The sequence below is a fragment of the Gymnogyps californianus genome, chromosome 8 (assembly GCF_018139145.2).
Source record: "Gymnogyps californianus isolate 813 chromosome 8, ASM1813914v2, whole genome shotgun sequence".
NCBI lineage: Eukaryota > Metazoa > Chordata > Aves > Accipitriformes > Cathartidae > Gymnogyps > Gymnogyps californianus.
In genome coordinates this window covers 7,827,564-7,852,516 of record NC_059478.1, presented here as the reverse complement: position 1 = coordinate 7,852,516, position 24,953 = coordinate 7,827,564, and the positions used below count along the sequence as shown (strand labels likewise).

The following is a 24,953-nucleotide window of genomic DNA, read 5'->3' as shown; positions in this document are numbered from 1 at the left end:
GCTTTGCCTCTAGCAAGCAACTGCAAAACTAACTTCTCTTGCTCAGCCCTGGTGCCAGCAGGGATTTGAAGTCCTGACACACTGCTACGGCACCAAGGTCCTTCTGTGGGTGGCAGCAGCAGCAGCAAAGGCAAGATGGGGCTGGGAGAGAAAGCCAGAGGTACCGGCAGGACTCTCCAGCAGCAGGAGTAAAGCCTGCCCTAGGAGGCACGCCAGAGCAGGCACAGCACGGCCATTACACAGGCTCGCAGTGCCGTTAACTCACTTTCCAGCTGGCAGGAAAAGGTACCCGATAGCTCAGCGAGAACTGCAGCCCCCTGAAGACAGACACAGTCCCTCTTCATCCGCCTTCTTGTTCCCTTGCAGGTGGAGAGTAGCCAAAGGCATAGGCAGGATGATTTTTGTCCCTTCCACTGATTGCATGATCTTAAAACCAGGCTACACTTCAGGAGGAAAATTCCAGCTTGGCCTTCTGGTTCCCACCTGGAGAGACCAGGGCCCACAGAGGGGAAAAGCCCTATTTATATTCCAGCTGGGCAAGCAGAGCTTGTAATCACATCCGACCCTCCAGCCTCCTGCACTCACTTTTAATCCCCCTCTCTGCATGGAGCCGCACCACCACTCAGGTGGAAACTGTGTACAAGGTCCTGGGGGCAGGTTCGGAAGAGGAAGCTGGGACATGGCACTGGGAATTCTCTGGGGCACCGTTTCCCCCTCCAACATTACTTCAGACACACGCTAAGCAGGACAATGCTTCTCTCATCAGAAAAGAGACAGCAAAAAGAGAACCAGGAGAGCCTGATCTCGGTTCAGCTGAAGTCCCAGGCTCAAGGCTGGAAGAAATGAGGGTCCCAAAAATAAAGGGCAGACAAAAATGCCACCGACACCCGAGACCAAGGATGGAGACAGCCAAAACACAGCAGTCCCACCCATGGATGGAGGAGCTCAGCTCCTGTTTAGTCCAGCACAGGGGCCCCTACACCTCCCCAAGCACCCCAGCGCAGGTGTCTGGGAACAACCCCCAGCCCACTGGATCACAGGGAAGTGAAATGGGCTGGCGTTTGGGACAGCAACCACCACATCAAGGTAAAGGGCTCTGAATATGAAGTGGGCTTGTTCACCCTGGACTGGTTTCAGGAGAGCTGCTGTCCTCCTGCTGTCTCTCTTACATCATTGGGCTAATAGCTGGGCTTTATACACTCTTCTTGCTTCTGGTGAAGAAAACACTGAAACAGCCCTTTCCTAGGGACTCCCGGCAGCAGAGAGCCCTGAATGTCCTCCAGAACATTATGAAGACGTGCAGGAACTCCAGATGTACAGTCAAAAATAGGTTTACTGGAATGTCTTTAGTCACAGCTGTAAGCAGCGATACTGAAAACACTGAGCTTGTGCATTCCCATGGCAGGACCAGAAAGTCTTCTGGATTGTAAAACCTAATTTTTTTTTTCCCTCTTTTCTTTTTTTTTTTGAACAAGAGAGAAACAACACCCTTGCAGTTCTCCACAGAAGGGTCAGTTCCCTGTAACATAATGGTATGTTTCTCTTCAGACATTTTTCCCCTCCTTTGCTCCGATGAAAGGACAGAGTCCCCCTTCTGCCTTCCACAGCAGGCAGCAGGGAACTGATCAAACGGTATTATTATTAATATTTAGAACTCAACCATATATACAGATAAATCGTAGTGGCAAGCGGCAAGTAGCCAGCTCCAAACCAGAGACTCAGAATTCCACAAAACAGGCAGTTTGGGAACTGAATTTTCTGTTATAAAAAAAGTCTGACAGCAGGAGCAGGTACTCGACCAAAAAAAAAAAAAAAAAAACAACAAACCAGGGTCATTTGGCAGTTCTTAAAAGCTGTTAGAACTGGCTATTTGCCGCTACCTCCTCGCTCCTTGGAGAAAAACAACTTCAAAGCTATATACAGATATCTCACTTAAATTACACAGCAGTTTGGTTATCCCAGAGCCAGCTCCACCAAAGCCTCCAGCTGCCCCGTCAGGTATGGTACTTCAGGACTATGGGTACTGGAAAACACAAAGAAACAAGCTCTCAGCCATACACTTTTGCATGCAACACCGATCCCCGCCAGAGAGATCCCCCCCATTTCTGTAGTGACAAACACCAAGCAGCTGCGAGGGAAAGTGTGTTTCCAAGCTCAAGCTAATGCAATCTGCTGCCCGCACACACGCTAGACAACATTTCCTGCCACCTTCATCTCCTTCCAGCTTCCCAAAATTAAACCAGATGGGATTTTCCATCACTCTCTCTCTCTACAACGCTCCCAACCCTGCTGCCAGCTCTGCCTCTCCCGCTGCAGGCTGTGTGTCAGCAGGACAACAGGCCGTGAGGGTTTTGCTGAAGTAACGAGAACCACTACAGAGCTGCCCCCGGCCGCAGTTCGGTGGGAGGAAAACCCTCCGGATCCAGTGGCACAGAAGAGCTGTGCTGCTCTGCTGGGCTGCTTGGATCCCTGGAGCACATCATTCTGCAGGCAGAGGGCTGAACTACTTCTTCTGCCTGGAAGAAACACGCTCTGGTCGTTATTACCTGTTTGGTAGGAAAAGCAGCAACATCTCTGCTCTGGGGAGCTCCAGAGAGACCAGGCTGAGCAGGAAGGGCAGAGGGCAGGGGAAGGGACCAACAGCAAAGCCACAACAGCTACTTGCTGAAAATTAAGCAGCCCGGCAGCTTTGGGGAGGAGCATTTGCAGGGACCAGACCCATTTTAAGACGGTTGATATATGTGCAGAGGCCTTTGGGAGACATTGCTCCAGTCAGAAACTCTTCCATCTACTCCCACCAGCCTCGGGATCGGTCGGTGCCAACCCTGGATCGGTACAATGTTGTCAGGGTGGGGCACTGTTGGCTTTCTTTGGCCACAGTCAGTAGGATTTGGTTTGAGCCTGCTCCTCTGCGTTTAAACCTTGCAGAAGAGCAGCATGGAGTGGTCTACAGGCACCGTTTATGACCACTTAAGGCAGAGTGGGGCCCGACAGGAGTAGCTCAGGTGCTCTCCTCTTGGGACAACAGCACCATGCTGTCACTCATGGTGTGGAGTGCCATGAGTATTTCAATGCAAGACATGGCTGGGGTGACCTGGAGCTACTCACCGATGATCACGAGCAGGAGGATGACCGCCACCAGCGCTATGATCGCCTTCATCTGCAAGAGGAGCAGAGAGGCATGTTACATGAGGTGCAATGTGTAGCTGCTTCGACCTGAAAGGAGGCCTTTGCCTTCCAGCATCTTTTCAGCTAGAAATCAGAGCTTCTCCATCCTCTCCCAGGGGCGGGCAGGCAACCACCCTTCCACAAACCCCCCCCGCTTGTTCCCGTTCTTGCTCACCTTGCAGCCTCGCCACCACATCTGTCTCCGAAGCTGCTTGGCTCTGTTGCTAAAAGCTGTTGCGTTGTCTGATAAACTTTCTGTTGAAGGAAAGAAAAGAGGCAATTCAGCGGCACGCACACACAGTCAGAGCATCCACTCGTTGTACTAACTCCACTGAGTTTTAAGCAATAAACTCGGCATTAGGGGAAAAGACCCAACCACAGCATGATTCACCAAAGCCACAGCAGATGCCAATGTGACGCCCTTCCCTAGAGCACACACAGACCTGCCGAGTCCCACTGAGCCCCCTTTGTACTGGCTGCCCTCTGAGGACACGAATTTGCTCTGCAAGCCAGCAGACAGCTGAAGTGCTCAGGGCCGTTGGGAGAGAGACCAATCTACGTTTGCTTGAAGGACCAACTAGATCACAGCACCCAAATGCCTCCAAACTAACACCTCTGCGTAGAGCAGCAGAAGGTGAAGGTGGAAGGAGGAGAATGTCGGCAGAAAGTCAGATCTGCAGCCCAAGGCTGGAAAACACCACTCCCAGGAAGGATAAATACAAGCCCAGGTCCATCATTAGGCGCTTTCTGAACTGAAATCAGGTAACCTGGCCCAGCAACGGGGAAGAGATGTGGGCAACAGGCCAGCAGAGCTGCATCTAGCATCACACCTGATTTATCCTGCAGGTCATCCAGCCGCTCGCCTCTTTCAATCACCTTCGTGATGTTCTCCTGCATAACGTCGATGACTTCGTCCACCTGGTTCTGGACACTAGAGCAGAGCAAAGGCAGGATGAGGAGCAGAAGCGAGCACCACCAGCTGTGCCTTGCAGCGCTGGCCCTCGCTCAGAGCTGCCCAGGCTGGTGGGATCCGAGAGCTCACCGACAAAAATCAAAGGGGACAACAGCGGAGGGAGGTTGATGGAATGCCAAGAAAGCTAGAAGCACGGCATCACCTGGGGTGGGTCTCTGGCAATCCCAGGAAGGGTAAGGGAACACAAGGGGCTCAGAGAGCACTGGGAAGTCAGCAGAAGCGGGGCACCCTCTGTAACACCTTTAACACACAAATGCAGTAGGAAAAGGCACTAATGGCTGTTGGTGGGCATCTCTGCTGCAGAAGAGCTCACAAAGGGAAAAAAAAAAAAAATATATATATATAAAAACCGCACCTTATCTTTCCAGATTTCATAGAACCTCGCACCGCACCTTTGCTAAATAACTTGGGGTGAAATCAAAGCAAGGTGCACTCCCTGCTCTGGGAACTGAGTTGCTAAATGAAACCTGCTCTGCCAGGGGCATCAAGAGGACAGTGAAGAAATGACTGATATGAACTAAACCAAGTTATTATAATCCATCTTCTCATAGGTTACGCAACTCTGTGGGTAGTTGCTTCAGTGAACAGTAGCCTAAATCACACCCCCAGGGTTATTATAAATGCATTTATTCACTCCATAAAAAAGCCACATTGGTAAGAGAGAAAAATTCTCCTGGTGGAAAAATACTGCTACATTCTGGTTTGTATTTTGGAGCTAATATACTTTTATTTTCCTGGAGATGGAAATAAGAAATTTCTTGGGGCCCTAGGGAGGCAACACATTGTTTGAGACATACCGTTCCCAGAAAGTAAATGGCAACAGCAATGTCTTGGAGGCAATGCTACACAAAGGGCAACAAAACAGAAATAGCTCCAGGCCACTCGCTCTGCATAAGTCTTAGGTTTGATGGCTTAGGTTGCCTTGATTAAAAACATTTAAGCACTTTAAACATATTGAAATGCATCCAGCATTTGCTAAATATGCAGCACAAATAGGCCACTTCAGCAGCTCTCCACATTACCAGAAACGCACACTTCCTATTAACAGTGCAGCACTGGTGTTCCCAAGGGGAAGAAGGATTGCCAGCACCTCACCTTTAGCACCTGCTTAGCACCCACACTATCCTGCTCCCCAAATTATCCAGTCACATCATCTTCCTCTTCGGACCCACACAAAACCCTCTCCTCCCCACTGCCATCTCACAGATGCAGAAGCTCAAAGACGTGATTTGCCAAATCAGGGTTTTTACAGCAGCACCAGACCCAACTCCACCACTTAGAGAGCCATCATCTAGCACCTAAGCTCAGAGCACTTGGTACGACGAGGACAGCATATCCTCCACCATGGCCCGGGAAACCAGGGCCAAGAGAGACTCAGAGCAGCTTGCCCAAGGCCAGTCAATGGGGCACTGCAGAACCACGAGCAGGGCTCCGTCCTAGCCACCATGCCTCTAATTAATTAATTAGTGACATAGGTTCACATTGACCTATTTCTCCTGTCTCCCTACCAGCTACGTGCCTCTCACTGAGCAGACACTTGCGCTGAGACGCACACGTGAGGAGCGGCTGCAACAAGCAATAGTGGTCGCAATGGAAAAGCACATGCCTTGCTCACATTTACTTATCGTTCCAAAAACAGGCAAGGAAAGCCATTAAAAGAAAAGGGTTTTTTCTCCCCAAAAAGCTCTAGAAAGAGCTCCAGATCTTTGAATATGAAGGAGCTTCCCACCTTAGCATTTCAGGTCGGGCTCTGTAGCACCACTGCACTGCGGCTTCCAGAGCTGGAACAGCCAGGCAACACCTCTGAAGCCAATTTCTGACTCAACAGCCCTCGTATGGCACATGCTGGACTCCAGCAGCACACGTAAGGACACCGCAAGAAAGGAACCTGCCTTCCCTGTGCTGCATCGCAGAGTCCGTAGGAGCAGCATCTCTCTGAACACACCTACACCACGCGGTGGCAGCTCCTGCCTTCCACATCGATGGCAGCCGCCTGCCAGGAGTTTCTTATCTGGAGGGGAAAGCCACAGATAATCCCAAAACGCCTCTCAGCAGGAATTTGCCCCGTGCCCACGAGCCTGTTCGTTTTGCAAGGTCCGAGGCGAGTGGCAGAGCTGCCACTGTCGGGAAAGCGCCGAAGGTGGCACTGAGGACGCAGGCAGATGCTGCCCGGGAAACACGTGGCAGTACCCTGTGGAGCAAAGTGTCCACCCCACGCAGGACACGTGCAGCTCCGTGGCCCTTGGGGCAGCGGGTGAGGACGTGAGGAGGAGGCATGCTCTGTGAGGGGGTTTCCTTACCTCGGCACAACAGACAAGTCTCGGCTCAGAGCCGCCAGCAACGCTGCTATAGCTTGGGGTGAGAGAGGAAAACCAGAAACATCTGCTATCCCAGATGAGCCAACTTGGCAAAAAACTCCAAGGCCTTAAACATCAGTTTCACAGGCAGAAGACTACATTTGCAGTATGTAAATGTTTCTGAAATCATTTACTGGCTTCAAAATGAAGAGATTTCCTCCCACAACAGACTTGTAACCAAGTTATTATCTTGGGACAACTAACAAGTGGGAGCACGCAAGGTTACAATGCATCTAGGAACGTGCAGCGCAATGCAATGCCACCCGTATCCCTGCCAGTACAGGTCAGAGCCTGGAGAGATGCGGCTGCAGTCCCGGGGCACCCCAAAGCGTTCGAGGCAAAGCGGGCAGGTATGTAACTTCAAGCTGCTCTGCTGTGTACCAGCATTTGGGAGAGACCTACGGAGCACAGACCCCCCCACTGCCCAAGCTGCATCTCAGCATCCCACCTCTTTTCACTTGAGCTGCTGGCGAAACGCTGCGTATAGCAGCCCATAGCCTGGGCATGCTGTTAGCTGTCCCCCCAAGAGAACAAAACATTTCACAGATGGAAAATGGAGGCACAGAGAAATCAAGGCTTAAGTTCTCGCAAATGTTGAGGTGCTTAACTCCCATGGAACACAGACACATTTGAGCACCCCAATACCTTTTGGTATCTGACGTAAAAGAGAACCCTGGAAAAAAAACAGGAAGGAAGAGACCGAGCCAGGGAACATAACTTTGATCTCCACACAGTGCCTTAACCAGACCTTAAGCCAGTCCTCGCTTTCTGCTCTCTCGCACCCATCACTGCAGCAAGAGATGCCTCTCCAGGAGGGGGCTGAAAGATGCCCAGCCTATGCGTTAGCCCTGCAGTTTCAGAACAAATCCAAAAATTCCCACTAGTTTGGCATCCTTGAGGTTGGAAACTCAAGTCACATCAAGAAGAAAATATTTTCTTGTTTTAATTGGCAAGAGGGAATGAATCCTCTAATATGAAGCGTATTTCCTGTTAGGGAGCTATTGGCTTTTGACACATACATTTCATGTGCTTTACTCCTGCCAGATTTCCAAGAGAAATAAAGTAGACTAAATACCTGCCAGGAAAGGGAGCAAGACAAAAGCATAAAATATGTCTCCCATGACCCTCCTTCTTACTAATTACCACAAATATGATGCTTTTAACAAGGACAGCAAGTGTACACCGTCAAAGCAACAACAAGAGACCCAATGGCGCTTAGCTTGGTTTAGACTCCTCTTTTCTTGTACTTTGCCAGGTCCAGAGCGGGAAGAATAAGCCTTTCCATTTTGGCCACATTGGGTTAGCTACTGAAAAACTCCCTGGGCTGGTCACAATGTTGGGCTAACAACAGTGCTCCATTCTTCAGACGCTGTAAACAGGCTGTGCACGCACCATGGGATGTGCTGCTCAAGGCTGCTTCTTGTCTTCAAGCCGGCTGTTTACAGCCAGCATGACACACTTCTATTTTCCACCCCAGCGATATTTTGGTGCAAATTACACCCAAACACCCCTCGTTGTGGCAGTAACTCAGGAAAAAGGGAACAGGATGGAGATCCAAGCCAGACGGACAGTGCAAAGGCAGGAGGCCAGCGCAGCACTCCCTGAGGCACGGCGCTCTGCAGAGGGGCTGCCTGGCAGAAAGCCCTGCTGTACTCAACAACGGGGTATCAGCACTGAACCCTGCCACAAATCCCTGTCTTTAAGTTGCTGGTTCATCACAACAGTGAGGAAGACAGCAGTCTATGCCGCTCTGAAGCCTTTCAGTCCTTGAAAGGATTACCCCCAACAATGATGCCTGATGATACAGTCTCGGTATCACCTTCAAATGAAAGCCTAGACTATGGCTGGGGTCCACTGCACAACCAGCCACCTGCGATGAGCAGCCAGGACCTGGGAAGCTGCTGTCAACTCTTGCCTTCAAACCATTCCCCAAACTCTCCTCCTCGGGACATAATTTGGGGCTTGCAGCCAGACAGAGCCACTGGGGCCAAGCCCCGGGGCCGGGGATGCTGGCCACTCCCAGCAGCGCAACGTGGGAATCACGGAGACCAAGACCTGGCTCCCGGGGAACCACAGCAGTGTGCTGAGCCTCATCGCCAGCACGAGCAGGAACCCGAATCCAGCAGCACACTTGCCTGAAAGCAGAAACATCAGTGGTGAAGGAAGTCAAGCAGTGCAGAAAGGGAGTGGGGGGACGGATTTTGGTAACGTTTGTCAAACGATGACCTGTGATGAGAGGCTCCTGTTCTAAATAAAAGAAACCCGGGTGGAAGATGAACATCCCAACTTCCCCCAAAAAGGCACTAAGAGCTCCAACTACACACATTCAGGACTTCTCACAAGGCCTGGAAGCAAAGGCAGAGAAGAGAGATCAGCTCTCCCTTACCTGTTCTTTGTAACTGTGAGGAAAAGGACAAAAGCCTGTTAAAAGCTACCTTTCAGCTCCAGCCCACCCCAGGGACGGGGAGGTCTCAGAGGGAGCCTAAGGGACCCCATGTGACCACTTAGTCGCCAGAGGACCTTCCACCCCAACCGAGCAGCTGTTAGGACAACAGAGCCTGAACTTCCAGACGCATCAGGACAAAACTCAGCACGGAGGGGACTGTGACGGTTCCTCCCGCCACTATTACTGGCTCTAACTCGCCTCTTTCCCCTACGAGGTTTGCAGTGTTCCCCACCATCTCTTTTGCAGCTGAGACAGCCTCGAGGGTCTCTGCTGCCAAACTCTCCACCCTGACCCAAGCCCCTTCGCTGCCAAGGACAACTAGGAAAAGTTTCCAGTCTTGCCCCTCAGATTCAACATGTTCCGCACCTTTGCTCCCATGATCCTATCACTTTTTCCTCTGCCCAATCCTCCATCCAGTTTCCTTTTACGCCTACTTTCACACCTCGTTCCTCTAGGCCTGTACAGCTACAGTCTCTCTAGCTTTGCCCAGCTATGCCTCAGCTCTCCAAATGCTCAAATTCCTCCTTAAAATGTCTTTTCCTTACAGTGTTTCAGCAGCAACACAACGCTCCTTTTCCTCCTGTGTTGAAACCAGAGCTAACTGCATCATTACGAGACCAGGCATCAATCCATCCAGCACAAGGGCCGGTCTGATCAGAAACTTAATAAGCAGCTCCATGGCAAGAAGTGACGTCTGCATACTGTAAGTGCTTATTAAACAAAGCAATCAACATTGATGAGAGCAGAAAATAGATACTATTTTATAATAGATGCTCTAGATAGTAGATAGATGTAGCCACTCGCTACCCCAAGGGACGTATCCCATACCAGGTCCACTAGACAGGCAATCTCTGGCAATGGGCAAGCCTCACGTGTTGGGCATTAGTCACATCACACCTATGAACCCACCAGCTCCTGGGTGAATTCTTCTTTCATTTTTCTTCCTCTTCACAGCTGCAGTGCTACCCTCTACCTAAGCCCCCGCTCCCTTCTGCCTGGCCAAGACAGTGGGAAGAGAAGAGCTCCCATTTTCCCCCGCCTGGCAGGGAAGGCAGAAGACGCTCTGTAATTCCTTTCCGGCAGAGGACGACGAAGGGGTAGATGTCACCCCCTCTCCGCCTTTTTATGAGGGCGGGACCCCACCCATAAAACCAATTCTCATCCTTCTCATTCACTCCAAATCAGCCTGGCCCTGCCCTAGAAGGGAGGCTTTATCCACACTGGCTTACTGTAAGGACCAGTGTGCCTCTACCAACAGCATCCTCACACCCTGGAGGGAACAGAGACCCCCTGAAAACTCAGGGCGCAGTGACCGACCCATTGCCTCTTGTTTAACTCAAGTGCACCTTGCCCCTCAAGGTAACGTGGCAAGCGGGCACACAAGCAAGCACTGCCTAACGCTGACGTTGGCAATGAGTCATCTCAGAGCTGCACTGGCTTCTTCCCGGCATGAAAACAATCCCTAACGAAGAGCAACACTCAGGCTGCACACAAGACAACGCAGTCTGAATAACGCCCAGTCATCAGTCCCCACACAGATCTCTGTTCTGGCTCTGCGGAGGTCAGCAAAGGAAACAGTACAATGCAAACTAGGGGTCTGTGAATATTCCCCCCCTTTCCATTAAGTATCACCATCACATCCCTCATAAGAAAGGGCAGGACAAACTGGAGCCCAGAATGAGCATCACCCAGGAAATGACTCAATGGGAGAAGGATCCAGAGCGTTCACTCGTTCCTTCTTGCCCTAATACAGTCAGTAATCCTCCTCCAGCTGTAATGGTTTCCTGTTTTCCAGCTGCTTTGACCCCACTGAGTCACTGCTCATCTCCAGGTCACTTATATCAGGTGTTTATTTGGAGAAGAGGAGGCCGCTGCCCAAAAAACACGGTCCTGGTGTGTTCTTGACCACTTGCTTTCTTGAAACACCGAGGAGCAAATTACAGGATGAAGAAAAAAGCAACAAAACAGTAAAAAATGGTGCTAGCGAAGGTTAAAATTCAGGGTTAATGCTCTAAAAGAAGAGCCTCATAAAAGCATGGAACAGGTCATCACCAGAACACAGCAAGGGCTTTAGAAACTCCACTAAGCTACTGTGATACAATCCTATCCCTTCGCCTCTGTGAATGCACAATTTCTTGATAGCTTGAATCAAATTTGAGATTTCCCTTAGCTGTGGGCCCGTAGGGTAGGAAATGTCAATTAGAAGAAAGCAAGCACAAGCCATGTTCATATTCAGAACTACACAGAAATACTTCAGTAAGACAGCAGCAGGAGCTCACAGTGCCAGAATAAAATATTATCTGTGTGACACTGAGGAACAACAACTTACTGCCTGATCTTGTCATTCCTGGGTCCAAATCTTGGTCCAGAAGGCCCTCTCCTGCAGGCAGAAAAGAGAGCAATCAGGATGGAAGATACAACGAAAACATGTTTTTAAACCAGATTCAAAAGATATGCAAGAGAGAATCAACGCCTTGTGGACGGAGGATTGTTCTCATACCTCCCATCGGTCCCTCCCATGTCTTAGGATACGTCGGACACCCCACTCTTATAAAGGTCACACCTATTAAGTCTTAATTCACGCTCGACGCCAAGGCTCTGGGAGATCATCTCAAAGGAATCAAAGGTTTTGATTCCCAAGCCCCCACCTATGTGGCAGGGAGCAGCTTTTGGTATTCGACACCTCCAGTCTCAGAGCTGTAGGCAGTTAAGACATCGCATTCCCTACACCAGCCGTTCAGAAACTCACAAGAAAAAGTCTTCCTCTTCATCCGAATCTTCCTCCAACAGGTTCCTCTGCAAACAAAGAAAAAAACCAAACCACTTTGTCAATAAGCAACCACCATTTCACGCACACGTTTCCAGCCCTTAGGATGCAATCGGCATCCTCCGACTGCAGGTTACATGGGAGCCCTCCTTTGGAGGGGATCGACAGTACTTTTTAGGTGTCTGGAGTTGTGCTGTTTCTCTCTGCTTGTGACCAAGGGCCGAGCTGGATGTCTCTGTGCCGCTATTATCACCTCAGCGGTGTTTGCTAACTCTGTAAAGCACAGACCGATGCACAGCTCTGCAGCTCTGACCTGGGACAACTCGCACCTCTGCCACTGAGCCAAACTGGCTTTGCGTCAATGGCTAGTTGCCTGCACAGGTTCAGATCCCAGTTCTAGGGATCAATACAACTCCCTACGATGCAGAAGCAACCAGTGCGTCAGCACGGTGAGCCCTGCCTTGGAACGCAGCAGGCAGAGCCCCGGCACAGGCCAGCTGTGGAAGGAAGGCCCTCTCTACTCAAGGGACGATCCCCAGCACTGCACTCGGTCAATGGCAGCTGCTCAAAAAACGTCAGCGTCGCCTACAGCCACCCTGGGGTATCCCATCCATGTGGGAAGTCGGATCCACTCCTCGGACGTGGTTTCTCCAGCCATCTGATGGCAGCCGGTGTAAGAAGGACGACTGCAAGGAAACACGCTGGGCTCCCCGCACGGCACGTCGGCCCCTCCAAACCCCTGACCCAGGCAAAGGCTACAGCTGGGCTGGAAAGCAGAGCAGTCTGGTAGCTCCTCTGCTTCGCGCCAAAGGGCTCCTCCTGGGCTCAGATTTGCTCTTCCACTACACCCCATCAGACGATCCAAAGGCTGATTTTTAAGAGCAACCCCGCAATCCCACGTAAGTCTGAAAGCTTTGGACAAATACGTTACTAGAGTTCGTTTCTCATACCAGGGCAGTACAAATTTTCCAATCAAGCTGAGGACTCCCAGTAACATCTACATAGGGTCAAAAATAATCAAGAAGGGGAAATGGCACCTTAAATGCATGGGCCTAGGAACACATCGGATGGTCCTGATGGTACCAACAGCTGCTGCTTCCCCTGTGCATAAATTCGGGCTCCCACTTGCAAGCGCAGTGCTCTTATTTTGCAGCTTACCTACATTTCAACCCTTGTCACATTTGCTCGATCAACTTAAGCAACCCACAAGACCACACAATAGTTTCAGCCATCGCCTCCCTCAAGGGATGAGCGAACCGCTCTTGGCAACATGGGATCCTCCTCTCACCAACAGCTATCGTGAGCTGCAGCAACATTTTAGACTACAGTCTGAACTCAGTTTTAACATAGTATGACCCCAGGACAAACACATCAGGTTAAATCCACTTTGTCTAAAACAGGCAACTGCACCACTTTGACCTGTATTCAAAGCCTGAAACATCGGGAGACCTTGGCGACCGGAGAAAAATTCATCTGTAAAGCACAGGGTAACTTCACACGAGTCCTTCAGCCAGCTACGTGGGGAGGAGAGCTGTGACATGCCCAGAGCAAGCTCTGCAGAGAGGCGGGAGACTGGAGCACACCGGGATCTCACAGCCATAGACGCAGCCTAAAGGAACTGAAACAGGTTCTCAAAACAGCCGTATCTCCTAACGAGGTTTGTTTTAAAATACACAGATCAGGTCTGCTGCACGGACAGTCCCCTCACTAACTAAATGTCGCTGTCAACGGCGATACGGGCTTCTGGGCCCCATGGCCGAAGGCCACGGCAGCGCGAGTCCCTTCGGCAAAGGGAGCTGCAGCTTACCTTGCACCGGCCCAGCGGCTAACGGCACGGGGCGATGCCGGGGGTCTCGGGGTCCCCAAGGCGCGTTACACATCCACCTGCCCGCCGTGGGCACCTTACCCCGGGCACCCCTGTGTAAGTAAGAGCTCACTGTGGCACCGTTACGGCCACCGGCACCGGAGGGACAGGCTGGTCCCCCGCCCGGCTGGCACTCACCCGCTCGCTCTTCACCGAGCCCGTCACCTCGTCGTCGTTCAGGTGCCGCTTGAATTTCGGAGGCATGGTCTCTACCTGCGGGAGAGGCAGCTTCGTGCCCGGGAGGAGAAGCCTGGAGGGGAGGCGCAGGGAACGGCCGGGTCACCTCGCTGCCCGGCACCCGAACCGCGCGTCCCCCGGCCACCCCTCGCCGGGGCCCGCGAGAACGGGGGGAGCGCCCGGCGGGTGGCGAGGCCCCGCGGGCGGCCGGGGAGCCCCCGCACCGGTGGGCCCGGAGGAGTGGGGTGAAAGGACGAAATGGCCCTGGGATGGGGGAATGCAATGGCCCCAAGGGAGGGGGGATGCGAGGGCAGCCGGTGCGCCGGACCCGCGCTTTCTCCCGGCCCCGCCGTTCCGGTCCAGCCCTCCGGTGCCCCGGGGCCACCTGCGAGCAGAGCCGATGCCCAGACAGAAGCACCCCACCCCCACGACAGCGCACGACCCCGCCACCCCCCGCCCCACTCACCGGGCCCCGCTCCAGCCGGGCCGGCGGGAAATGGCCGGTGTAGCGGCGGCAGCGGCGAGTCAGCTGTCCCATCGACCGCCTCGGCGTTCCACCGGCCGCGCCGAGCGCCGGGCAATCGATGCCAGGGCGGGTCGAGGGCGGTGCCAGGGCGGGGAAAAGGGCGGGGTCGGGGCGGGGCTTGTTCCGGGGGCGGGGCCGTGGTGCGGCGGGGCGCGGAGCTGGGAGCCGGCGGGAGCGGCTGGGGAGGCGGGCGGCGGGCGGCGGCGGCGGCCCCAGCCCGGGAACACGCTGGCTCGGGAGCCCGGGGTCTGGCGGCGCTCCCGACTCGGCCCCGCGCGACGCCTCCCTGCCAGCAGCGGCGGGGGGGTGGGGGTGGGTCCGGCCGCCTCGGCCCCCGGCATCACCCCTGGCACACGGCCCCGGCAGCAAAGCCGTTGGCGGCGGCCGCAGGCTGCCGGAGCCCGGCCAGCGGCCTCGGGGAGGCCGGCGGGGGGGAGTGCCGGCTGCCGCTGGGTGAAAGCCGCGGCCGCCACAGGCATCTGGAAGGTTCTGGCTCGTCCGTCCCCCCACCGCCCTGACCCTCTCTCCGCCGCCCTCCCGCCCTATAAATGCGGGCGGCAGCACCCGGCGTGCGGCGGAGCGGAGGCGCCGAGGGCACGGACGGCACGGGGCCATGCTGGGGGCCTGGCTGCTGCTCTGGGGGGGCCTGGCCCTGGGCTGCTGGGGTGAGACGGCCTTTCTCCGACGTGCTGATGACAGCACCGGGCGTTGCACCTACTCCTTCACAGTGGCCAGCCCCGTCGAGGCTGCCTGCCCCGATGCCGGTGGCGTGCCGGAGCTGCGGGCCGAGGTGGTTGCCCTCGCCGCCCGCCTGAGCCGGCTGGAGAGCCGGGATCGGGGTGCAGGGGGCTCGGGGCCGCGGGGAGTCGAGGCAGGGGGGCACGGGACCCCCAGCAAGTGGCCCCGGCCGCTCGCCTGGAGGCCGCCTACAGCGAGCTGCTGCGGGCCAAGTCCCGGCTGGAGGAGGAGAAGGGGCGGCTGGAGCGGGAGAAAGAGGAGCTGGGGAGGCGGCTGGAGAGCAGCACCCAGGAGATCACCCGGCTGCGGGCCACCCGCTGCCCCCCCGGCGGAGAGGGGCCCGGCCGCGACACCCTGCGTGCCCCCGGGAAAGGTAAGTGCCGGGGCCGGGACCCGCTATGCATCCCCACCACCGACTCCCCGCCAGTGCCTCTCCCCCAGGCGCTGGTCAAGTCCCTTTGCTGCCCCCCATGTGGTGCACTCACTGCTGACCCCCGCTCTTGGGCACCCCGGCAGGGCGCTCACCCGGCTAAGCCCTACCGGGGGGTCGCAGCCCATTGCACCAAACCCCCTCCCCATCCTTAAATCGGGGCTGGCAGCCGGGGCCCTCCTCATCCCATCGTCCGCCCCGCAGCAGAGCGGGGCCGCAGGGGACCGCGTGAATCCGGGGGGATTAGGAGTTTCCCCCAAGGAGCATTAAACCCCACACCTGGGGGGCAACAGCACCAGCGGCTGCGGAGCGGGGTCCCCATCAGCGGGTCACAGATGTGCCCCGCTGCAGCGGGAGGGGGCACTGGGCTCCCGACCCAGGCGTTGGCGTTTCGGGGGGCAACGGTCCGGCGTGGAGCCCCCCGAGGGTGGTAAGGGCAGGCGCGGCGGTGAGGGGGGCTGGCTCGGCCCCTGCTCACGCTGCGCCTGACCCCGCCGCAGCTCCCCGCTGGGACCCGCAGCCCCTCGCCTACCAGGAGCTGCAGTCGGAGAGGACGGAGGTTCCCGCGTCCCGGCTGCTGGAGGAGACCGCTCTCGGCCGCCCGGGGAGCGAGGACTCGGGTACTGCCGCCGGCACGGCCGGCCGGCCCCCATGCTCCGCTGCTCACAAATACCGCTTGGCCCTCTCGAGGGGCTTGCCGGCCGCTGCCGAGCAATAACCTCTTTCTCTCCCCTCCTGTCCCCGAGCAGGCTGCGGCGAGCTGGTGTGGGTGGGGGAGCCCGTCATCTTCGGCCGGGCAGAGTCCATCGCCGGCAAGTACGGCGTGTGGATGAAGGACCCCGAGCCCGTGCCCCCCTTCACGCGGGAGACCACCTGGCGCGTGGACGCGGTGGGCACGGAGGTCCGTCAGCTCTTCCAGTACGAGGCGGCCGACCAGCTGGCCCGGGGCTACCCAGCCAAGGTGCACATCCTGCCGCAGCCCCTGGAGAGCACGGGGGCTGTCATCTACCGCGGCGGGCTCTTCTTCCAGCCCCGCCGCTCCCGCGCCGTGGCCCGCTATGACCTGCGGGGAGAGGCCGTCACGGCCGAGAGGGAGATCCCCGGCGCCGGCTACCACGGGCAGTACCCCTACTCCTGGGGGGGCTACACCGACATCGATCTGGCGGTGGACGAGACGGGGCTCTGGGTGATCTACAGCACCGAGAAGGCCCGGGGGGCCATCGTCCTCTCCAAGCTGGATCCCGAGACGCTGGAGATCCGGCGGACCTGGGAGACCAACATCCGCAAGCGGGGGGTGGCCAACTCCTTTGTCATCTGTGGCACCCTCTACACTGTCAGCAGCTACTCAGCGCCCAACGCCACCGTCAACTTTGCCTACAACACGGCCACCGGCACCAGCCGGGCCCTCAGCATCCCCTTCGAGAACCGCTTCCGCTACCTCAGCATGGTGGACTACAACCCCGCCGAGCGGCAGCTCTTCGCCTGGGACAGCTTCAACATGGTCACCTACCCCATCCGCCTCTCCCAGGCGTGAGTCGGGGCCGGGGCCGCGCCAGCTCAGCCCCCGCGACCCCCGTGCGTGCCTTGGCACCCCGCTTCGCTCCCCAGCTCCCCCGGTGCGGCCGGGAGCGCTGCCTCAGACAGCCCCAAGCGATGGTGGGGGCCACACGCTGCCCAGCCGCACCGTGATGGGGCCCCCAACATCCCCGCTGGCACCTCTGGCAACATCCCATCGCGCTCGAGTGCAGCGGAGAGAAATTAAGTGCTTCTCCAGAGCCTGGTCGAGCCAGCGACACGCCTCTCCCCGGCCTCAGGGGGTTTTGGATGGGCCACAGCGGTACCCAGCCCTGAGCCGCTCCAGCATCCTCCGGGAGCACCCAGCCCGGCCACCCTGAATTCGGAGCAGGGAGGGCTCAGGCACAGCGAAGGCCAGGCAGGGCAGGCGGTGGAGCAGAGGAGAGGCTGTCCGGGAGGGTCCCACCTAAAAATAAACACTCTCCCTGGTTGCAAGCAGTGATCCCCTCTGCGGGGCTGCGGTTCATGTTTCCAGGCTCCGGCTGAGCACGAGCACCACTGCTGCTCCCCAGACGCCCCCAGCAGCAGCAGTTTCAGGGAGGCCTCCCTAGTTCAGGCCGGCCTCGCGGAGGAGAGCAGCGTTTGCCCGCCAACAGCAGCCCCGCAGAGCCGAGCTCCCCTGCAGAGAGCCCACAAGCCCCGCTGCATCCCACACCGCCGGTGCCCGGGGGCATCCCGGAGCTCAGCCGCCTCCAAAAATCATCCGGCAGGATGAAAAGCAGCAGGGAATACGGACGCTCATTGCACAAGGCTTGTTTTATTGAGGAAGAAAAAGAAGCCACGAGAGCAGTGGTGAGGAGCGCTGGCAGAGCGTCCCGCAGCCGAGCGGCCCCTTGGTGCGCCCAGCCCCTCTCAGCCATGCGCTTTGGCTTTACAGGCCGTGCCCGGCCACCGACACGGCGGCAGCTACGGCCCCACCTGGCCGGCAGCGCTCCCCACGCCGGGCCAAAACACGCCATTTTAACTATTTATTGTAGAAAGGCTGTAGGAGGCTTTTTCCCCCCCTGCTCCGGCGTTCGGGGCAGACGGGGCAGCAGCGGCCGCATCCCCCGGGAGATGCACAGGGTCCCGGCCCAATAAACGTTTCCCACCGCCGCTGCCTTGCACCTCGTCTTTCCGAACCTGGGTTTTCCTGGGGTTTTGGTGGGCTGGAGCCCAGAGGGGGTGTGAAGCACTGGTGCCCCCCCTCGATGCATCGACAGGCTGAAGGTGCTGGGGGGCAGCTGTAAAGCTTTGGCCGAGAAAATGGCACATTTGGGAGGCACCTGCTGACAGGGCCGACCCCAGGAGCACCTTTATTTAGCATGAAGAGGGGCTGCGACATTGAACCGGAATAAAAGTTAAAGCTTCAGTGCTAAACCCCAGAGATTTGCCGAATGGGAAAGATTAATGAGCTCCAGGTGGCCGGGCTGCAGCTTGGGCTGGCCAGTGCCGGGCGCAGCACAGGGCGGGAGGGATGGGGGGGACGGAGGCAGCCCCCCCTTTGCTGCCACAGTGCCGGGGTGTTTGGCTGCTCACCGAGGGAATGGCAACGCTCGGAGATGGGGGGCTGCGGGGATGGGCCCCGGCTCAGAACTGACCCTGTTCTAGAAGGGCAGGAGACAAAGGGGTGCCGGGGTGGGGAAGGCAGGGGTTGCCAGCCACAGGCAGCACACGCTCCTCCGCAGCGAGGGCTGCCCTGGTGAGTCCGGTGGGGGGAACCGGGGAAGGGCCCTGCCAGACCACCGGGATGGGCTGGGGAGGGTGTGGGATGGGATGCATCCCACAAGGGACCAACCTAGGGCCGCAGGGTGGGCAGCAGGGGGGACCCCAGCACGTCAAGGCATGAGGCTGAAAGAGCCTTTCTCGCTCCCCGGCAGGCCCGGTGCGGGGCTGGGATGCTCACCGCGAGCCAACGCAAGCGAAGGCGTCCCCCCGGCCAGTGATGCGCCCGCGCAGCCACCATGGTGCAGTCCAGCAGCCCCGTGGCGCCCCGTGATCTGCAGCAAGCCTCTGCCGCCCCGCTGGCCCCCCACGCCTGCCCCGCTTGCGCTGCGTTAGGACTTGTGCCCTCCTGGCCGCAGGGCTCAGCCCAGGTGGATCGGCAACGCATCCCCCCCTTGCCGTCAGCCACGCCATCTTCTCCAGGGCTGGGGGCCCCCTGCCGTGCCAGGAGCCAGGGGCCCCCCGGGGCTCCTCGCCGCCCCGGGGCCGCATCACCTACACGCTGCAGCGGGTCGTACGCTGCACCCTGGTCCTCACGAGGTGTGGGGTGCTGCAAGCTGTGCCCCGGGATGACACCTTCCCCACCCTCCTGACGGGGGCCGGCTGCGACCACGCCATCGACTGCAGCCCCACGCCTGCCGTCTCAGCCAGCTGGGCGCTGTACGAGGAGGAGGGCGCGGGCCTGCGCTGAGCTGGGTGCCCTGGTCCCACCGCAGGGAGAGGGCACCCACTGCGACCGACTACAGCTGCTGCAATAAACTGGTGGTGCATTACAGGCTCTCCTGGCCTCAGAAAACACGGGTGCGTAGCCCTGCCCCGGGGAGCAGCCTCGTCCCCGCAGCGTCCCTCTGTCCTGCTGCAAAAACCCACTCGGGATAGGCGGTTGTCTGGGCCCTGGTGCAGGGAAACAAGGCAAACGCCAGGGCAAGATCCAGGGCAGTAAAGCTGGGGGTGAAGGCAGCTATAGGGCTCACCCAGGAGCAGACAGGGGCTGTCACGTACCCACTGGGGCCGGGAAGAGCGAGGCAGGCAGCAGGCAGCCCCTGCCTGCACAGCGCTGACCCAACCCAGCCAGGGGCAGCCTGGCAAGCAGCCGCCTACCCAATGCACAGAAAACCTGCCGCCAAGGGTGGGAGAACGGCATTTCTGTCCCGAAACAGGACGGGAGGCGAGGCTGGAGCCCCCCTTCGCCCCGCAGCTCCCCGGAGGCTCGAGTCGAGCCCCAGCATGAAAGGGAGGGCTTGTTCAGAGGTCCCCGGGGAGCAGCAGCACCAGCGGCTTCTCCGTGAGCAGAGCCACCAAGGGCAGACAGCCCCAGCCATTCCCACCTCCCCGCTCTCTGCCAGCGCTGGGGTCTTTTCAGGCTGGCAAGGCCATCACTTAATTGACTAAAAAAAACAAAAAAAACCCCCAAAGACAAGCCAATGTACACAGGATTTCCAGAAAGCTGGGCTGGAGCTGAACAGCGCTGAATACACAGCTTTACTTAACAGGCTTTGCAAAAACAAGCCTGGAGAGTCCCTCCCCTCCCGCATCCCAGCCAAGAAGCCAGGCTGAGCCGAGGGGGGTTGCTGGATCTGGTCCCAGTCACATTAACCCCCTTCTGCTCTTGCCCTTGAGAAAAGTTACGGTCTTTTCACAGACTGAACATTATTAAGGAATTATTAATTCCCCCAACAAAATAGTTCCCTAATTTATGGGAGGTTCAGCACAATTCTTTGTGATGACCAGAGTCCCAGAAAAGAGATTACACACCAAATCCCACTGAAATTAAAAAAGGGAGATCTATTCCAGCATAAATGGCCAGAAGCAAGTTATCTGGTTAAATGTCATAAAAATATTCAGTGAACCAGGGCCAGTGACTGAAAGCTCAACCTGGCCTCAAAGGCAGCTGGGGTGGTTCGGGGCTGTTTTGGAGAGGCAGGCATCAACATCGGGTTATTCGGATGCATAAAATGCCCAAGCATTTGCTTTTAATTAAGTTTCTGGAGAAATATTACCCGTGTTCTGCTCAGCGCAAGAAATAGCCAAAAGCTTGGTACATTCCCACAGCTGACTGTGGAAATTTGTCTGACTTTTCTAGTGGCATTACTGGAGAATTAAAGATTAATCCTTTCAGCGGCATTTCCTTAAAAATAGTCTGGTGAACGATTTCCCATTTTTAGGGGCTCTTTCCAACATGAGCCAGGCAGAAGATAGCCTCAAAACAGGGAAACATCAGCATAACTCAGTTACTCTTTAATAGCACATTTATAAATCAAACCAATGTCTACATTCACTCAGTTCCCCTCCCTTCATCCTCCTTTCCCTCAGCGTCTGCTGTAGCTGTGCTTGTACGGTTCCTGTAAAAAAGGCGATTTACCTGTGGCGTTACCTACTCGGAGGTTACTTCTGCCCATCGCTCCGTTTGTGGATTACAGCACCTTTATTTACTCCGTATTGCTGAAGTTTTACTAGAAACCCCCTAAAAGAACCGACTCCAGCTCCCCTGGTGCCCCCAAACCACCGCTTCCCACCCAGCCAAGCTCCCTCTGGCAGGCAGCTGACAGCCTCCTGCCTCCATCACCCCGCTGGGAGCCCCAGCGCAGGGAGCCCAGGGAGGCAGGGATGCCTTCACCCCTCCGCAAGGGAAGGGCTGGAGGATGCTTAACCCTTCATTCTGCCCCGCGCTCAAGGGCGTGAGTCAGCGACGGTGAGATTTGAACTGAACGTGCAGTGCAGCACTGAGCGCCCGCTGCTTGCAGCGAGTCGGGGAGGGAGCGGTTCAGGAGCAGCGCAAGATGGAAGCCTCCCGCGTCCGTGGGAAGGCTCACGTCAAGGCTCACTCCTGCTTCCCCCCCCGCAGGAAACCTCTTGCTTTTAACAGCCCCGTGCAGCCGGCGCCTGTAGTCACCCACCGGCTAAAATGAGAGTAAGCGGCTGGGTTCATCCTGGTCTCCTCGGACGAGCGGCTCTTCTCTAGGAAAGAAAAACACAAGTCTCCAGCACCAGGCAGCTCACCGACACGCCGGAGATGTAACGTCTTGCAAACGCAACCGGCCGGCTCCTTCCAGAGCGAGATGGAAGCCACGTCCTGCGAGACCTTCGCCGGAGAACGAGATCAAAAGTGCCGGGGGAAACAAAAATAAGCTCTTTCAAACGGTTTTTCTTTAGAAGTCTGTTTTCCCAAGCTGTCATACACACTCTTCGCTTGGCACACGGCGTTCAGGTGCTCTCCTTGCATCCTGCAGCACTGCGCTAATCATGAGATTACCCGGATACTTTATTTAGAGAATACTTTATTAGTTTCTGTAATCAAACCCATGTAAATAAGACCGTACATATTTAATACAGTGCGTTACCCCTGTACAAATGGAAAAAAAATTAAGTTTAACATTTCTAGACCAATATGGCTGTTAATTTCTGTACAATGCCAACTCACACTACAAGTGGGATACTTTTTTCCAAAGTTGACATCACAGCTAAAGTTTCCAAAAATTCAAATTATATATATATTTATATAAAAAGATAACCAATAGCGATTCACTAGGCATCAATAGCAGCAACAGCCTTTCCAGCTTCTGCAGTCATTTGAACAAAATTATACACATTAGACTTTCAACTCACTCTTCCTTCCAAAAAAATGTAAAAAAAAAAAAAATCCCAGAAAAAACCAGCAAATTCTGCTACTGATGTGGTACCTGGTGCTTTTTATTAGCTTTTTCAATCATTGTCTGGAAAAAAACCTCTAGAATAACATTATTAAAAACAGCTCCAGTATAGCACAGTCACTACTACATATCATAAGCAGGTACAGGATATCTTACATTCACAGAAGTATCATACAGTACTGTCCTACAGCTATAATACTAGAGGATACAATTAAAAAGGCATTTATTTGACTTGATTCTACTTTCCAGCACGCTGTGGGCAAGGAGGTGGTGCGACGCAGCTCTGATATAAAGAATGCACCTTTTAGATAAAACTCTCTTTAATCCGATAAGGTTTCTTTTATTCTCGTGGCACAGCTCTAAGTGCTCGGTGCTGTATACAGACATAAGCTGGAAACCGTTTAAAGATCACTCGCATCATATAAAGATAGCTGGACAGAGGTGAACAGAACAAATTTGACTATTGATGCAATGAACCTTTCAACTCCAGAGGTGAACGACTGAGGGGGAGCGGGTGTGGAGAACACAGGTGGCCAAGGAGCATTTTCATATGGTGATCTAAATACAGTATATTGTCATCCAAGCAGCAGCATCCAGCAAAGCACTGCCTTCAGAGGGAAATTCAACATCATCAGTGTTACTCTGTGTTACGTTAGGTTAAGTGTCACATGGCAAAGGCAATTTTGCCAGCTATATGAATTGCTCTTCCGTTTATTACAAGATAGAAGCTTCTTAAGTCACTAAAAACTTAACACACATTACTTGGCCCAGCACCATCTTCAGATCTGCATGTTCTCATACTCACGGGTTTATAAAAAGATAAATAGCAGCTGAAGATCAGAGCCTGAAGAAAATAAGAGTATTCATCTTGTCAGCTAGGAACATGCCTCCCCGACCACCTTCTTCCCCGCCGTTGCTATTCCTCAATTTTTTTTTTCACTTTGGGAAGCATACAGGTGTGTAAGCCAAAACACGCGCACACGTGTAGAACGTGCACACACCAAAAGCAGCCTTCATGCTGTTAGAGAAGATACAAGCCCAAAGAGCCTAGAAGCTCAGTTGCATACGCAGCAGTTTGATCCGTAACTGCTAATAGCTTCTATGTCCCTTTACGCTGTTCAGAGCCCTGCAGGGAGAGAAGACTGTCGGTCTCGTCCTTTGGGCTACAAATTCATGCTGCTGTCATCTCACCCACCCTCCCCTCTTCCCCCACCTCCACGGAAACACAGCCTCTAAGACTTTGTTTCTTCGGTTTTGATTGCCTGAGGTTTGATTGGTCCAGTTCTAACAGGTTTTGTTGCTGCAGCAGGCGCAGGGGTAGGCTTCTCCTCGGTTTTGTCCTGGCAGACTCCTGAAGAGTCAGCAATTGCCTCGCTGGGTTTGCTCCCGTTCTCGTCCACTTTCGGCGCCTTGCCTCCTATGGGTTTGCTCTGCTGCTGCTGCTCAGAAAAGAATCTCTGGGTGGACTGAAGTACCTCTGCTCTCTGCTTTGCCTTAAGAAAGGGAGAAAATATGTTTACTGAAGAGAGGGCATTAGAATAAGAGTGACTTCACAAAAGTATTTCCTAAATGAAAGAGGAAGGACTGACCGCAGTGGCCAGACTTTCCTAGAAGGGCAGTGTCCATCCAGTTGCTTCCCAGATGTCACCGCATCTGGGCGCTTGGCTCCTCAAGTAGCAGCCAAGCCTAGGCGTCGTGCCTAGGCTTCCCTTGCTCTTCCTAATCCTCACCCCAGAAAAGAGGACCAAGGACAACAGTTTGAAGCATTATCTAACATCTTTTTATGCCACTATTATTGCAAAGCTTAAAAAGTATAAACACTGCCTACAGTAGGCTCAAAGTGAAGCTTCGCTCCTCAGCAGAAGTCAGACATGACCAGAAGGCACGCGTGTCTGCACGCTGCCCGTACCCTGACGCTACTGTCGGCACCGAGGGCCACGCCAGCTGTCATGTCTCCTGCCGCGTGGTCTGGACTTCTTGAGCACAGGGGCTGTATCACAGCAGCAGAATCTAGCCTGTGCACCCAAATTTTTCCCCCTGTTGTTCTGGACACAGACTTCAGAGTCTGCAACGGGGACGCAAGTGAACCGGGTTCAAGGCTGCGTTATATGTAAGCTGAAGCCTTATCTGCTTCCCACTCAAAGCGGGCGCTCGTTGCAGGAAGCACAAACTACTGCCTGGCTTCCTTCAAATCCCTCCTCCGAATCCTACCGGTAACCTTGACTCGCACTGTGAAATTCAGCCTTTGTGACTACATGTTTCGGTTACAGTTTTACACTGGACCTTGCGTTTGTCAGTGAAGCACTGTGCAAGACCAAGCACTGGGCTTTCCTGCCCAGACTCAGGCAAAGCAGGAATTGTATTAAGAGTTCAATCTTTTGGAAGTTACATGATTAAGCCCAATGCAGTCAAACGTCTTTTTCAAAATTAAAAAGGCGTATCTTAATACAAGGAACCCCAACCACAATACAGACACTAAGCCTCCATGTACCTCTCAAAGTATTTTATGCTTTTTTTTTTTTTTTTTTTACAGAAAACGGGGCCGGGGGTGGGGAACATGACACAACCGGGGGGACAA

At 55.1% G+C, this 24,953-nt stretch overlaps 3 protein-coding genes across 4 annotated transcripts in view; 1 reads left to right on the top strand and 2 right to left on the bottom strand.

Annotated features, from left to right (window-relative positions):
* Window positions 1-1,831: 1,831 nt before the first annotated feature.
* VAMP4 (vesicle associated membrane protein 4) lies at window positions 1,832-14,256 on the bottom strand. Of its 2 annotated transcripts, none has more exons than XM_050901100.1 (8): window positions 14,219-14,256; window positions 13,714-13,825; window positions 11,694-11,740; window positions 11,274-11,324; window positions 3,999-4,099; window positions 3,344-3,423; window positions 3,109-3,160; window positions 1,832-2,023 (listed from the first exon to the last, which is right to left on the bottom strand). In XM_050901100.1, the coding sequence occupies exons 2-8, from the start codon at window positions 13,777-13,779 to the stop codon at window positions 1,995-1,997; spliced, it is 426 nt and encodes a 141-aa protein (XP_050757057.1). In that variant the 5' UTR covers window positions 13,780-13,825; window positions 14,219-14,256; the 3' UTR covers window positions 1,832-1,994. The 2 variants fall into 2 exon arrangements, with proteins under 2 accessions (XP_050757057.1, XP_050757058.1); XM_050901101.1 differs by having other exon boundaries at window positions 11,274-11,321.
* Window positions 14,257-14,727: 471 nt separating this feature from the next.
* On the top strand, window positions 14,728-18,366 carry MYOC (myocilin). Its single transcript, XM_050900789.1, is given in 4 exon segments — window positions 14,728-15,156; window positions 15,159-15,389; window positions 15,947-16,066; window positions 16,196-18,366. Coding segments are annotated over 4 exon segments (1,401 nt in total). The 5' UTR covers window positions 14,728-14,891; the 3' UTR covers window positions 16,981-18,366.
* Window positions 18,367-22,394: 4,028 nt separating this feature from the next.
* Window positions 22,395-24,953, bottom strand: part of PRRC2C (proline rich coiled-coil 2C) — a 77,739-nt gene continuing 75,180 nt past the window's right edge. Inside the window, exons 36-37 of the mRNA XM_050901200.1 lie at window positions 23,589-23,868; window positions 22,395-23,501 (exon numbers count right to left, since the gene is read on the bottom strand). Coding sequence (XP_050757157.1) covers window positions 23,608-23,868 — 261 coding nt within the window. The 3' untranslated portion in view covers window positions 22,395-23,501; window positions 23,589-23,607. The remainder of the gene's footprint in view (window positions 23,502-23,588; window positions 23,869-24,953) is intronic.

Excerpts from the sequence above, each read along its gene's own strand:
- VAMP4 (XM_050901100.1), bottom strand. The coding sequence starts at position 13,779 with ATGCCTCCGAAATTCAAGCGGCACCTGAACGACGACGAGGTGACGGGC. Across the intron at positions 3,424-3,998 it reads TGACCTGCAGGATAAATCAG|AAAGTTTATCAGACAACGCA; the intron begins GTGTGATGCTAG and ends TTCCTTCAACAG. Across the intron at positions 2,024-3,108 it reads CCTCCTGCTCGTGATCATCG|TACCCATAGTCCTGAAGTAC; the intron begins GTGAGTAGCTCC and ends TGTGTTTTCCAG.